Genomic DNA, 15,349 nt, shown 5'->3' with positions numbered 1-15,349 from the left:
TACGGTAACTCAACAAATCCTTTCCATCTTTCACTATATTCTGTCATTCAGTTTACCTTAGTTTATTTTAACCTTATCTTCCCAAAAATACCTTAAGACTTAAAACTTAATATTTATTTATACATAATTCCTTATAACATTTCTGCTAAAGCCAAATATTTTCATTCCAACATTTTTCCTAATACTCATTAATTTTACACTGATTCCCAAAATAAATTTTTAAAAGTTTTCTTCCAATCTTCCTCCAGCGTCTCTTCTTCCTGGTCTCGGGTTATGTCAGTCCTTACTGTCCATTCCATCTAGTCCATCAACCTGGTAATCTTATATCCGAGGCTCTTAAGTCTTTTCCGTGTCCCTTCTGCAGGTCTTCTTCTTGTTTGTACTTGCACTTTACCTTGTCTTTTGTAGATCTCTTTCTTGATTTCTTTCCTTTCTCATTGAGGAGTAGGTCTCGGGGATGTTCCAACTCAAAAATATCTCCATCTCTCCTCAGCAGATCGGCCCATTCCCCACAGTCCCATTCCCCGCAGTCAACAGTGTAGTCAAGAAAATATTTAAAAGCATGTTTCAAAATCCCTCCAAACTTAAGGGGCCCCACAACTCCAGACCCCCCCTGGCCCACTTCAAATTCAGCCTTCGACAACAATAGCTTATGCTTCTGTAGGGCCTCTGGCCTCTCCATTTGTGTTACTTGAGGTTCAACAGCAGCCTCCTCCATTATCTTCTGCATTTGCACTTGCTCTATCAAAACAGATTCCTGAGTTGGCTCCTGGATGGTTTCTGTATACATATTCACTGTTTGTCCAAAGTTTCTGACTGCAACAGTCATCAAATCCATCTTCTCATGCATCTGCTCCAACAAAGCGCTTGTCTTGCAAAAAGCAAGCACCAAAACTTCTTCCAAACACATTTTTGTTCCAGGTCACAGTCTGGTCCCACGATCCTAATCTCCACAGCTGTAAAATCCCCAGAACGACTCCAGCAACAATTTAACAAGCTCCCTCTAGAGGAGGCAATTTCTATTTGTATCCATCTTTTAAAAGCAGATCCAACAAAGAAAAATTACTTTCATTTTTCGGATTTTTTGTTTCTTTTAAATGCAAAAGGCAACATTGGAATCAATTTGTTTCTCTTCTTCAACTAACTGTCAAAAGATGTTCCATTCACAGTCAATGAACTTCACCAAAAATCTCCGTCTCTGACACCCCGTTCCCAGGTTTGAGACGGTGGAAATTTATCTTTCTTTACTCTCTCTCCTGCAGGCTTGAACAATCAAATTTCCCCTCTTTACTCCTGCTTCCAAGAGGGGTCTAGATTATCAAAACAGGAGGAATTTAAAACCTTTATGTACAACTTTCCAGACTTTGGCTTGCACGATTTTTGCTTCAGACTATTTACAAAAGCGGAAGCCGGTCTTCCTGTTTAGGACCTTCCCGCTGAGTGCCAAATTAAAGTGTTTCTTAGCCCAATTTTCCGTTCTACTCACGGGTACTTGTTTAGAGTCCAATTGTCCCCAGGAAAAAGTCAGTGCTCTCCGGCAACGGCTGTGCGGCTTCACTCCGTAAAAATAACGGTTGATTCAAAACACCGCGCCGCTCACCCCACATTGCTTCAGGTCCCCGAAAAAGAGGTTTCCTTGCGTGTAGGGGGGGCGCTCCTGGTGTCAGCTGAATCCCACGTTCCCAGGCTTCCTCCGCCTGGGATTTTTAAAGGGTCTCCGCCTTCGCCGCGGCGGCAAGACCCAATTTTCGCGGAGCGGGTTCCTCTGGATCAGAGGAATTCCGCCATTGCCGATGGCGCTAACCCGGAAGTCCTAAGTGACTCTGAGGAATAATAGTTAAGAACCCTTTATAAGATTATTTTGTTAATACACAATAAAAAGTTATAAAAGAACAAGAAGCGTTTGTGTGGTGATCTGAAGAGGACAACGACCAGGCCTGACAGAATACCTTCTGCTCTGTGCCTCTTCACTATATGTAAAGAAGGAGAAGTCAAAATGGAGGGAGCTGTGGCACCAGTTGGGCAAGGAGAAACCCCAACGCTCAATCGTCAAGTCCCTTCCATTCTTCAATAGATAAATCTATTGTCTCCTTTAGTGTGTAGACCTCTGTAGACAAAATAGTGTTCCATTTCTGCAGTTTCCCAGGAGATAAAATGTCCGATTCAAATTCCATGCCAGCGATACTTGTAATAACCCACAGCTCCTCTAGAGGGATTATAGTAACTCAGTTTCATTCCCGATCTCACCCACCAGTCAAAGTAACTTATTATTCCTTGTTTTAAACAGTTTATATCCAATTTATAACAAATGTAACCAGCAAAGTCCTCGTAACAAAGTTCTCTTTTTGTTCTTCAGTTTTGGCAGCTCCTTTGACAGCTGTCAAAACCTCTATTTCTCCTCTCCAGGCGCTCTCACGGATCGCTCCCGGGGCTTCCGGGGGGGGGGGTTGTATTTTAATTCACATTCCACTCTTCTCCTCCAGCCCAGCTTATAACTTTCCATCGCGAAATTAATATATTTATCAAAAGAAAAGGTTGCGCTCGATCTTAGTTGTCAGGTCCTTTGCTTTAGCTCCTCTACAACAGGGGGGAGGTTGACTTCCTTTTTATACCTCCCCCGCTCGCTCCGAATTTAAGAAAAAATTTATTCCCCTTTTTAATCCAAGTTCCAATTACTCACGGGTTGTTCTTTTAAGTCCAGATTTTCAATGGAAGAAGTCAGCGCTCTCCGCCAAATGGCATGCGGCTTCGCTCGGCAGGGGAAGCGGAGGACTTACAGCACCACCACCCCCCGTCACCCGCTCCGCAGCCTTTAAAAAGGCTCCTTTGCGTGGTCGGGGGGGCGCAAACGGTGCCAGCCAAGTCACCATGCCCATGGGTTTCAGCGCCCATGGTTTTTGAGGGTCCCCGCGTCGCCGGCGCGGTAGAACCCAGCCCCTGCCGAGCAGACTCCCTCCGAAGCTCGGAGGGAGTCCTCCATTCGGCGATGGCGCCAACCCGGAAGTCCTGCTGGGTTTAATTTTAGGATTGAGTACATACCTGGGCATCAAAACGTTCATGCAGATGCGCTATCGCGCAAACCTGAGTATATGGAAGGAGAAGCACCTCCCAAGTTGCGAGAAATGCTGAGATCGGATCAGTGGGGATGTGCAGCCGTAGTAGTGGATGGCAGGGAATTCCAGCGATTGACAGTAACAGATGAGTTTGCACAAAAGAAAATGAAGGAACTGAGAAAAGGTAGAGGGGAAGAGGAAGGTTTCAAGGGAAAAGGTGGATTGTTGTACAGGAGAGGGGTGCTGTATGTACCTGCAGGTGAATTAAGAGGTAAAGTGTTGAGGCAACATCATGATAACCCGACTGCAGGACATTTTGGTGGAGAAAAGACCCTGTATCAGATCACACGGCAGTTCTGGTGGCCAAAGTTGAGGGAGGAGGTAACGCAATATGTAAGAGGTTGTGAAGTATGTCAACGAGCCAAGGCACCCAGAGCAGCTCCTGCAGGGTTGTTACAACCTATGCCCACGCCGGGAAGGCCTTGGGATGTGGTGTCTATGGATTTTATAATGGATCTACCATCATCGCATAGGCATACAGTGATCTTTGTGGTGGTTGACATGCTAACCAAGATGGCGCATTTCATACCATGTGCCAAAATTCTGACCGTGCAGGAAACTGCAAAGATGTTTTTAGATAATATTTTTAGGTTGCATGGTATGCCATCACAAATCATTTCAGATAGAAGGGCCCAATTTACATCACAATTTTGGAGGAGGTTAATGCAGTTACTAGATGTGGAGCTAAGCCTCACGTCGGCGAGATACCCGCAAACCAATGGGGAAGCTGAAAGAACAAATGCAACACTACAACAATATCTGAGGTGTTATGCTGGTTATCAGCAGAGCGGGTGGTTAGAGAAGTTGAGTCTAGCAGAGTTTGCGTATAATAATGCAATGCATGTATCTACGGGCAGAGCCCCATTTGTGGCAAACTATGGCTTGCACCCAAGGGCATTCCCAGGTCAAGAGGAGCAGTTAGCAGTACCAGCAGCAGAACAAATTATAGAGGAGTTGAGGTGCATTCATGAGATATTGAAAGAGGATTTGGAAGAAGCTAAAGAGGCTTACAAGAGAGCTGCAGACAGGCACCGGCGAGTTGGGGAAGAAATCCAAGTAGGGAGCTGGGTATGGCTGTCTACCAAGGGACTACCAATACGAGGGAGGTGTAAAAAGCTAGAACCAAGGAGATTGGGACCTTTCCAAGTAAAGGCTCAAATTAACCCAGTTGCTTTCAAGCTTCATTTACCTGAAAATATGAGAATACACCCTGTATTTCATAGATCTTTATTGTCAGTATTTGTACCAGCGCATAAGTATCAAAGTTCAAGGGAACCACTTCCTTTTCCCACCATGATGGGGGAAGAGGAGACCGAAGTGGAAGAGATATTAGACTCGAGAATAAGTAGGAGGAAATTACAGTATTTGGTTGCATGGAAAGGGTTAGATGAGTCTGAGAACTCATGGGAACCAGCAGAAAAAATTAACATTCCAGAATTGCAGAGAGAATTTCATAGAAAATATCCCCACAAGCCAAAACCCCATAACTGGCATCTTCAAGAAATTTTTGAAGAGACAGATAGCGAGGAAGAAGAGTTCATAGGGTTCGGTCCTTCAGAAACAGAGGAGAGTGAGAAGGAGGAAGGGGGGCTTAGGGGAGGGGGTGATGTCAGGGAAGAGTTAGAAGTTTCCAGTTTCTCAGAGGGAGAAAGCATTCCCCAAGGGAGGAAGGAGAGCAGTGAATCTAATAGAAGGGAGCAAGAGGAACAACAGGGAGGGACCGGCGGTTCACAGGAAAGGCAAGGGTTAAGTTCTAGCTCAGATTGGGAGGAGGGGAGATACAGGCCAGCTCTAGCCAGGAGGGTAGGATAAAGAGTGGGAAAGTGAAGGGAAGGGCGCGTTCGACATTTTGAGAGTAGCTGGTCATGGAGAAGCAGAGCTCAGAAGGTATCTGAAATAAGTGACTCTGAGGAATAATAGTTAAGAACCGTTTATAAGATTATTTTGTTAATACACAATAAAAAGTTATAAAAGAACAAGAAGCGTTTGTGTGGTGATCTGAAGAGGACAACGACCAGTCCTGACACTTATTATCTAATTTTATCCATTCTTTTAACCAGTAAAGACATGCTGCTTCATAATATAAGTTCATATCTGGCAGGGTGAAGCCTCCTCTTTCTTTCACATCTGTTAATAACTTATATTTTATTCTTGGCTTCTTGCCCTGCCAGATATACCTTGAAATCACTTTTTGCCACTCTTTGAAAATCCCTATCCCCTTTATAATGGGGATAGTCTGAAATAAAAATAGCATCTTTGGAAGCACACTCATCTTTATCGTAGAAATTCTGCCCCAAAAGGACAGTTTCATTCTGCCCCACACCTCTAAATCTTTCCTTATTTCCTTCCAAACCGGTACATAATTATTCTGGAACAGGTCAATATTTTTGGGTGTTAACCAAATCCCCAAATATTTTACTTTTTTCACAACCTCTATCTCCGTCTGTTGTTGCATTATTTCTATCTTATTTTGTTCCATATTTTAAACAATTATTTTAGTCTTTTTCTTATTCAGTCATTTAAAAAGACCTCTAGGACCGTTATAAATAATAGTGGCAAGAGCGGACAACCCTGTCTTGTTCCTTTTGATATTTTTATATCCTCTGTAATTACATTATTGACTAGCAGTTTAGCTCTCTGTTCTGTATATATTGCCTTAATTCCATTGAAGAACTCTTTCCCCACATCCATGGGGATTTTTCAGCATAAAATCCCATACTATATTGTCAAAGGCCTTTTCTGCATCCACAAACATTAATATCGCTTGTTTCTCATTCCTGGCAGTCAGATATTCCAAAATATTAATTATATTCCTTATATTATCTTTCATTTGTCTGCCTGGAAGGAAACCTGCTTGATCTTTATGGATGATTTTCAACAATATCTTTTTCATTCTCTTCGCCAAAATCCCTGCAAATATTTTGTAGTCCGTATTCAATAATGAAATAGGCCTATAGTTTTTGACTTGTGTTAAATCCGAGTTCTTGTTTTGGAATCAAGGTAATAAATGCTTCTTTCCATGTGTCTGGGATCTCTCTTTCTTTTAAGGTATTATTCATAACTTCTTTCAATGGTGTCGACAATACATCTCTCATTTCTTTACAGTAACCTGATGTAAATCCATCTGGTCCCGGGGCCTTTCCTCTTTTCAATTCTTTTATAACCTCCTTTATCTCGTCCATTTCTATTGGGGCATTCAGCTGGTCTTTTTGTTCTGTCGGGATCTTCTGCACCTTTTTTTCTTTTAGAAATCTTTCTATTTTCTTTATATTGTTCCTTTCTTTATTTTTATATAATTGTCTATAAAAGTCCAAGAATCCTTTTCTGATTTCTTTCGGATTAACTATCTCTTCACCATTTACAATGATTTTATTAATTGTGTTTTGTTCCTTTCTCTTTTGGATTTGCCATGCTAACCATTTGCCCGATTTGTTAGCAAATTCGAAGTTTTTCTGTCTCAAACTTTTTATATTCCATTCCACTTCTTTGTTTATTATCATTGCAAATTGAGTTTGTAAGGTCTTAATTTCTTGCTTAATTTTTAGGTTATTTGGTTTTCTAATTAGTTTTTGTTCATTGTCCATAATCTGCTTCAAAATTTCTTTTTTTCCCCTTTTTCTCTATTTTTATTCCTCAGTGAATTCTGCTGAATGAAAAAGCCTCTCATAACTGCTTTGCTTGCATCCCAAACCACATTCATCTTTGTTTTTTTTTAAATAAAATTTTTATTGATTTCCAAATTTTTAACATACACAAAAACAACATAAAAACAAACACAAAAAGTCATATTTTCTTTACCTTATTTCCATAAACCTCTTTTCCCGGACTTCCCCATACCTTCCCCTTTTTGCATCCTTAATTTTAAACAATTATTCAGCAACCCTTCTTAGCCAATTAAATATAAATTCATTCTCCTTTTCAATTCCACCCTAAAATCAAACACAGTTTACGGCTGCAATTCTACGTCTTCCTTTCCCTCAGCATTTTAGCACTCCTCAATTTTATAATGATTCTTAAGATACGTCTTAAACTTCTTCCAGTCTTCTTCCACAGTCTCTTTCTCTTGGTCGCGGATTCTGCCGGTCATTTCTGCCAGTCCCATAAAGTCAATCACTTTCGCCTGCCATTCCTCCAGCGTGGGTAACTCTTGTGTCTTCCAATACTTTGCTAGAAGAATCCTTGCTGCCGTAGTAGCGTACAAAAAGAAATTCTTATCCTTCTTCGGCACCAGCTGGCCCATCTTTGCCCCTTTATTGATATTATCCACAAAATATTCCGTTAGTTTCTTTCGTGCTTTTTCTAAAGTTTGCTGATCATCTAATAGATATTCATTGATTCTCCATCTATAAATCATTTCCTCGAAACCTTTTAATTCCATCTTTATTGGATTATGATCCGAAATTACTTTAGGTTGTATTTCAATTTGTTGGATTCTTGGTGTCAGTTCGTTCGAAACCCATATTTGATCTATTTTGACATTGACTGATTTGGTTCTGAATAATAAGTGAATTGCTTCTCCAATGGGTGTCTGAGTCTCCAAATGTCAATCAAACCACAGTTCTTAGTCATCGTAAAAAAAATCTTAGGTAGTTTCCCTTCTTTATTTGTTCCTTTTCTTAGTCTCTCCATTTCCAATGAAACCACTCCGTTCATGTCACCCATTATTATAATTTTTTGATCCATATAGTCAAATAGTTTTTCTTCCAAGATTTTGTAGAAATCAGTCTTGTTTCCATTAGGTGCATAGATCCCGACAATTATCAAATTTTCACCTTGCCATTTGATCTGAACTTCTATAATTCTTCCTTCTTCGTCTTTAAAGACTTGTTGAGATTCAATTTTATTTTTGATATATAGAACTACCCCTCTTTTTTTCTTTGTCCAAAGATACAAATTCATTCCCTAATCTTTTATTAATCAATATTTTTCTGTGTTTCCTTGCCACGTGTGTTTCTTGTAAACATATAATGTCCAAATTTTTCTTTTTCAAAAATTGTTCAATTTTATTTCGTTTTTTCTTATCATTCATCCCATTAATATTCCAATTCCAAAATTTTAGCGCCATGATGGATTCCAATTAAATAAATTTAAAATAATTTTCTTATAACGTATCCTTTTCCTCTCCTTCTTCTACTTCTTCCTCCGACTTCTTTCCGTTCTCTTCTTTTTCCTCCCCCGATTCTGACTCTTCCTTAGATCCTGCCCCTCCATCTGCACCCTTGGCTTCTTCCTCTTCTGCCTTTAGTTCGTATTTTCTCAAAATTTTCCCTGTTTCTTCTGGGTTTATTAACCTGTGCTTCTTGCTTTTGTAGAAAAACGAGACTCCTTCAGGGAATTCCCACTTGAAGTCAATTTTATTATTCTTGAGAGTCTGTACCAATGGCTTGTATGGATCTCTTCATTTCAGCAGTCTTATTGGTATATCTTTAAAAATGATTATGTAATTTCCATCTATGTATAATCTTTTCTCTCTGTTCTTCTGTAGTATCAAATTTCTCATTTCTCTATCTTTAAATGTAATTAGGCAGTCCCCTGGAAATTTCCTTGCTTTGTTTGATCTTACTTTCATTCTAAATGCACTTTGTACTGTTTTTACCACTTCTTCAGTTGGTAACTCCAACCATTGCGCTATCTCCATTATCAGTCTCTCTTTAATATCTTCATTCTGTATCTCCAGCACAGATCTCAGCCTCAGATTCACCTCCCTCTGTCTTAGTGCATTCATAGCCATTGCATCTTTAATATCTTCCTGTGCTTTATTTATTTCCATCATCTCCATTTTCATCTTCTTTTCTTCCCATTTCACCTCTTTCATTTCTAATTTCACCTTTTTCATCCCTTCTTCCAATGATAAAGTTCTTTTTGATACCTCTCTTATTTGTCCTTTCAATTCATTAACCGTCTCGTCAATTTTTTTGTCCATTTTGCCAATTTTACTATCCACTTGCTCTAATTTTGTTTCCAAATTCTTTTCACTTTGTTTGATTTCTGCAAACATTTTCAATATTTCTGCTTTGAAGTCTGATTCTTGCTTAAATGCTCTCCTTTCTATCGGTGTAACCCCCTCCACCCCTTTCTTCTGTTGATGTGCCATTTCTACCTTCTACAATCTCCCTCCCCAGTCCTTCACCAAATTGCTATACAGAACCAAACCTTATTCAATAAATTAACCAATAATCAATTATTATATACCAAATTCAGCTGATACACTTTAAACAATTTTCACAGTTTCAATTTTTGGTTTATGATATGTCTCTTCCACAAAAGTAGGGAGTAGAGTAGGGAGTAGAACAAGTAATAAAGTAGTAATGAGTGATTTTAAATTGGTGAGATAAGGAAAAAAAGAAAATTACAGTGTGTAGAGATGGTTGACTTTCAAGAGAAGGGGTACCCAGATAGATAAGTTGCCAGATTATCTCCTATTAATAACTTCAAAGGAGAAAAGGAGAAGCCAAATCCAAAATCCGAACCACAGTATAGAACAATCATCTTGCCCCCAATCGGGCTAATCCTTAATTAGAGTCTTCTCTTGCACTTCCTCCCATATAGGGTTGTAATCCAGTTATGATCCAGTTATGATCCAAACAAAAAAATCATAATCCATAAATGAATTAATCCAAATAATTTCTTTTTTAATTCCAATATAATGTCCAAAATTAGTTATTTTCCAAAAATAATTTTCAAAAATCAAAATATTTTATAGCCTCTAATATCAACTCAGCAAATTGCTTCTTAATTGTCTAATTGGTATTAATTCCAAAAATATATTTAAACACTTTTACAGATGAATCAGTAGAGTCCCAGAAGGAGTATTCCACCTAGCACCCAAAACATGAAGTGGGAGAAGTCAAATATCCTGTTTCTTAAAAATATTCCACTGGCAAGGAAAATCATAGAAGAACAAGTTGTAATGTCTCATTCCATCCACTAGGGAATCGAAGTCCTGATAAGTGGCATAGATCTAAAATTCAGTAAATGTCAGTCTCCAAAGGAAAGAAAAATAAAAAGGAAAAACCACCTCAATTCCTGATTACGCTATATTTAGTTTTATCATCTTAAGAGTCTATATTGACCAAAAGATGAAAAGAGGCTTTAATTCAACCTCTGCAACAGCAGCCTTTTGACTCTTAACAATGGAGTCAAAGGCTCTCCTTCCAATGCGTCTCTTTGTCTTTAAAAGTGAAAGTGGGAAAAAACTTCAAGCCTTATACATCCTCTGCTACCCTAAAGACGTCTATTTGCCACTATAGTAAATTTCTGATCCCTCTTTTACTGTACTAATCTTCCTGTATCCTTGTAACCTCTTCCAGAGTCTCTTTTATACTTTTTAACTTTAGATCTAAGAGTTTAGAGAGAAACGGAAACAATAGCCACTAGTGGCAACTCACTTTCATTTTCCAGCTCTGCATACAGTGCTGCGTCTGCGCTGATTCCAGATGACAGCTGAACTCTGTAATAATCCTTTTAATTACGGGACCTTCCTCAATGTTGTTTCTTCCAAATTGTACTTTTGTTGAGTCCAAATTTCTTAAATTTGAGAGCGGAGCGCTGTTCCTTGCAAGGTCGGGGCTTCACTAATCGGCCATAGCAATGGCTTCCCGATAGCCTGCTGATCCTCCCTCCGTGCTCTTCGCCCCTTTTCGGGGTTACCTGACGGCCGGTAGGTTAGCTCTAGGCACTGCCAGGAACCTGACCCTCTGGACACCCTCCAGAGGCTTTTTGGGGCTGTATTTTGCCCAATAACCCCCCGTTTTGACCGAATTAGTTGGGATTCCTCTAGCGGAAAAATCCCTCGCTTGCGACGGGCTCGCGCTCCACCGGAAGCCCTCAGATTGCCATTTGTTCCAATTCAGCATTAAAGAGTGAGGAAAGTGGCAGAGTGAAAAAAAGAAACCCAAATGCTCAGACACAGGGCAGGAAAGCCCTGACCTGAAATCTTGGGGTGAAAGGTAATTATGGGTGAGCCCAAGGGTTGCGCTGGAATTAAGCAATGTTGCTGTTAATAATAATAATAATAATAATAATAATAATAATAATAATACCCCTCCCATCTCTGGGCAGCTTCCAACAAAAGATTAAAATACAATAATTCATCAAATATTAAACACTTCCCTAAACAGGGCTGCCTTCAGGTGTCTTCTAAAAGTCAGATAGTTGTTTATTTCTTTGACATTCTTTGACATCTGATGGGAGGGCATTCCACAGGGCCGGTTTATGGATTTGTTTGTGCAGAGCTTCTATGCCATCATCTAACATCGCTGCTATCCCAAGCTTTCCAATACATTTCCCATCACTTTTCATTCTACAAAAATTAAGTCATTGGGGGCTTTTTTGGGAAGTGTGTTTGTTGTGCAAGAGCATCAAATCCACTTTCATTGTAAAACCTAAATTTGCCAGTGTACAATTGACTCCTACCTGGAAAACAGCAGCCGTCTCAAAGCAACCTGAATAAAGCAGTCAGATTGCTTGCCTCCAGGATGTGCCCAGGCCAGGGGGCTGAGATCCTGGGAATGTTCATTCACTGCTCTGTGCTGTGATTTCAGGGGGATCTTCCTAGACACCATCCATCCCAAATATGAGGTGAATGGGGTGCAGCCCGTCATTGGCCAACGGACCCGGCTGAGCAAGGGAGATATTGCCCAGGCGCGCAAGCTCTATAAATGCCCCGGTAAGTATTGCTGACTATACACCAGGCAAGTAGAAATCCAGGGCTTTGCGACTGCCTCCAATACTGAATGTTTATTTTTTGCTAGTGGTCTAAAGTTATATTCTGAACTGAGTACTTCAACTTGTTTGGCCTGGCCAGGAGGTTTGCGGTCCTAGGGGGTTTCCCAGACAATATGCTTATGGCTGCACCCCAACCCCACCCAGCGTGAAATAGCACAGTTAGAGAAGTCATTGCTGTTTGGCATGCAGTCCTGAATGTGGCTGCCTGAGGTGGGCTTCTCAGTCGTGCCCCTGTGGCATCGCTGATGACGAGGAACACAGCCTGGACCATGTTGTGACCACAGCACCGTTTGTCAGGGTGCAAAACATGAGACTCGCACAGGAGCAAAAAGGGGTTAATCTGAAGACAAAAGTGAAGAAGCACTTTGCACAGGGATATAATTTATTAATTTATATTTGAGGGAAAGTGGGGTTATTTCAAGTTGATATAAGTAAAAAAAAAAAACCATCTCCTTTCCCCTTATGGGATACCGAAGAGCCCTTATGGAGTCCTTTTGTAGGTTCTCTATTGGTAGGAGAAAATAGCAGAGACCAACCAGAGAATATTGAGAAGCAAAGCAGCTGGTAAGCCTCACCTTTATTAACTGTTGCAACAGGATGCCCCCTTCACATGCAGGAGAAGGAGGAGGACCCAGAACCTAGGTGTGCCCGCCCTTATGTAGACATTTTAAATTGCCCACCCTGGAGTCCACGACCACCCCCAGAAGCATCATACATACATCACAGAAAAGGTTCTGTCTGCAACAGAAATCTGAGTGCATTGTTTTTACCCTGTCTGCCAGGTTACCTGTTAATGGTCCCTTGACTGGATTACCTGGAGAGCCTGGTCATTCTTTTGTAATGATAATACTTAATTCCTGAGCTAGGTCACAGGCTCACCCTATTCACACCTTAGATGTGACAATGGGGAGGTTTCTGCATTTCCTTCTACCTTGTAGAGGTGACTGAAAGAGTCAAAATGATATTATAATTATAGGGACGTGGGTGGCTCTGTGGTCTAGGACTTGCCGATCAGAAGGTCAGTGGTTCAAATCCCCACAACGGGGTGAGCTCCCGTTGCTCAGTCCCAGCTCCTGCCAACCTAGCAGTTCGAAAGCACGTCAAAGTGCAAGTAGATAAATAGTAGATAAATAGGTACTGCTCCGACGGGAAGGTAAACAGCGTTTCCGTGCACTGCTCTGGTTCACCAGAAGTGGCTTAGTCATGCTGGCCACATGACCCGGAAGCTGTACGCCGGCTCCCTCGGCCAATAAAGCGAGATGAGCGCCGCAACCCCAGAGTCGGTCACGACTGGACCTAATGGTTGGGGGTCCCTTTACCTTTAAAGAGTCAAAATGGCTTTAGGACTTTTCCTTTGGGTTTCAGATGTGTGGTTTATATATTTATATGTGTGTTTGCTTGGTACATTTATGAACATTTATTATATATATAAGACTTGAAAATTCTTATAACAATGTAAGTCAATCAAATGCACAACATTACAAAAACACAATGTGACCTATTTAGTGCTTGGGTCTGATCTGGCAGTTCTTGCTTCTCAAGATTCAGAGGTTGTTGTTGTTTTCCTCCTGCATTTCCTTAGTCTGGGACTCACACAGATATCCCTCAGGCAGCTCTTTCCTTCGGACTTTCCCAGGTACTCTCCCTTCTCCCTCACCCTTTTTCCAGCTGATTGTAACCTGCACCCCCAAAGTAATCTAATCTCCCCACAAAATACACTCTTATCAAAATTCTCTATTTCCTTAGCCACTCACTCAGCTCAACTTAATCAAGCTGTGGGCTTTTTGTTCCTTAATATTGTTTTGTCTTTATCTAATCATTGTCTGCCATAGCCCAGTGTGAGGGGCTCCAGCTGAATTGCTTTCCTCCTGTCAAATGAGGAACAAACTAGGGGGCAGCAGTTAGGGCATCTGAAACATGGCAGGGCGGTAAGTCACTGTGAGGGGTTCCCTCATGAATTCAGGGTAGAGAGGATAAGAAATGGCTTAATCTGAACAAGTCACAAATGTTGAGCAGAGGTTCTGACAAATTGCCAGGATGTGCATTTTTCTCCCCAGAATTGGCTGGCAAGGTTTTCCCTGTGTGCTTTGTGGAATGGGTTTTTGTGTTAGGTCAAGAGCAGCATCTAGCTTTTGTTAAATAGTAATGTTAACATCTTTGTAGTTTGTAATAAAAAGGCATTTCTGTGATGATGTTACTTGGTGGGGCAAACCTGTGGTGAGAAAAGGTTAATTGGCAGGAATGGCACATTGGATGAAGTGAGAATGAGTGACAGGGAGGTGGATGTGTGAGGGACAGAAGAGGACTGGGAGGAGGAGATGAGAGGTATGTGGAATGTATTCATTTATTTATCACAAATGAAACTGAGGTGGGATGGTCGTCTGCCAGGGATTCTTTAGCTGTGATCCTTGCATGACAGGGATTGGACTAGATGACCCTTGGGGTGCCTACAATTCTAGGATTATGTGAATATGCTGAATCACATGCTGCCATTGTAATCCAAAATTGTGTCAGGAGGGGGTGGGAGGACAGTAGGTTCCAGGGGATATAGTTAGAAAATGGTTCAACAGACTGATTTGAAACTTGGCAGCATAAGGAAGGTAAGGTCCATTACAAACTAGGGAGAAAGGACAATAAATGGCTTATCTGGAATATTTATTTAACAGGTTATTCTGGCACAAATCAGAGGCATGTTGGGGGGGGGTGCAAAATAGCCAGGCAGAATTGTTTGCTAATGCTATGTATGCAGCTGGGAATTCTTCTCCCATGTGTCCAGAAAACACATTATGCTCTCTCACCACAGCAGCATGTAGTGAATGCTCAGGTCGATATTCTACTGGCAGTTCCCCCATTTGCATGCAGATTGGGGTCCCAGTCATTGGGGGCGTCAGCGGTTCCACCCTCTTCTGGGGCCAAAAACGACAAACGCGTTGGGGGTCTCACATCAATCAGACGAGCACAAAATGGTTGCCACCTATATAAGTGCCAGTCTCCTACACATTTGCTATGCACACATCTAAGTGTATCTTTCAAAAACCTAAATTAAATCAAATGTATCCCAATTCAAGCAGCCTATATTGGCAGCCAATCTGTGGGGCGGGCACTTTTCATTTTTTGTGGTTGTGCCCCCAAATCGGAATGCACTGGGCTCAACCATAAGCAGCAATGAAAGAAATTATTGGTTATGATCTAATAAGAAACCTTTATTAATATTGTTTGTTTCTATCAAAGAAGTGGTGCCCCGGTAAGATCTTGAAATGACAATGCATCTTGTAACAGAGGACCATGTAGCCCCCTTGAGCTCCTTGGATGGAAGGTGGGAAATTACCTGGGACCTGACCCAAGCAGAGGCACTACCGTGACCACCACCCCCCCCCCCGACAGTGGCAAGGGGCACCAAGAGGCTCAAGGCATCCCCACAAATTGAAATGCCATCAGATATTTTCAGATGATAATGGTTGTACTCAGGACCCTTTTCCAGACAGTGTTGTACATTGTATTAGATGATT

At 41.2% G+C, this 15,349-nt stretch overlaps 1 protein-coding gene across 3 annotated transcripts in view; it reads left to right on the top strand.

The window, feature by feature from the left end:
• Positions 1 to 15,349, top strand: part of BMP1 (bone morphogenetic protein 1) — a 168,341-nt gene that overhangs the window by 106,122 nt on the left and 46,870 nt on the right. For all 3 annotated transcript variants that reach the window (XM_079954952.1, XM_079954953.1, XM_079954954.1), the window contains exon 7: positions 11,657 to 11,781. In XM_079954952.1, the coding sequence (XP_079811078.1) occupies positions 11,657 to 11,781 (125 nt within the window). The remainder of the gene's footprint in view (positions 1 to 11,656; positions 11,782 to 15,349) is intronic.

This window comes from Podarcis cretensis, assembly GCF_951804945.1.
Source record: "Podarcis cretensis genome assembly, chromosome: 15".
NCBI lineage: Eukaryota > Metazoa > Chordata > Lepidosauria > Squamata > Lacertidae > Podarcis > Podarcis cretensis.
The sequence above is the reverse complement of the archived record's forward strand: the minus strand, read 5'-3'. Positions and strand labels throughout refer to the sequence as shown.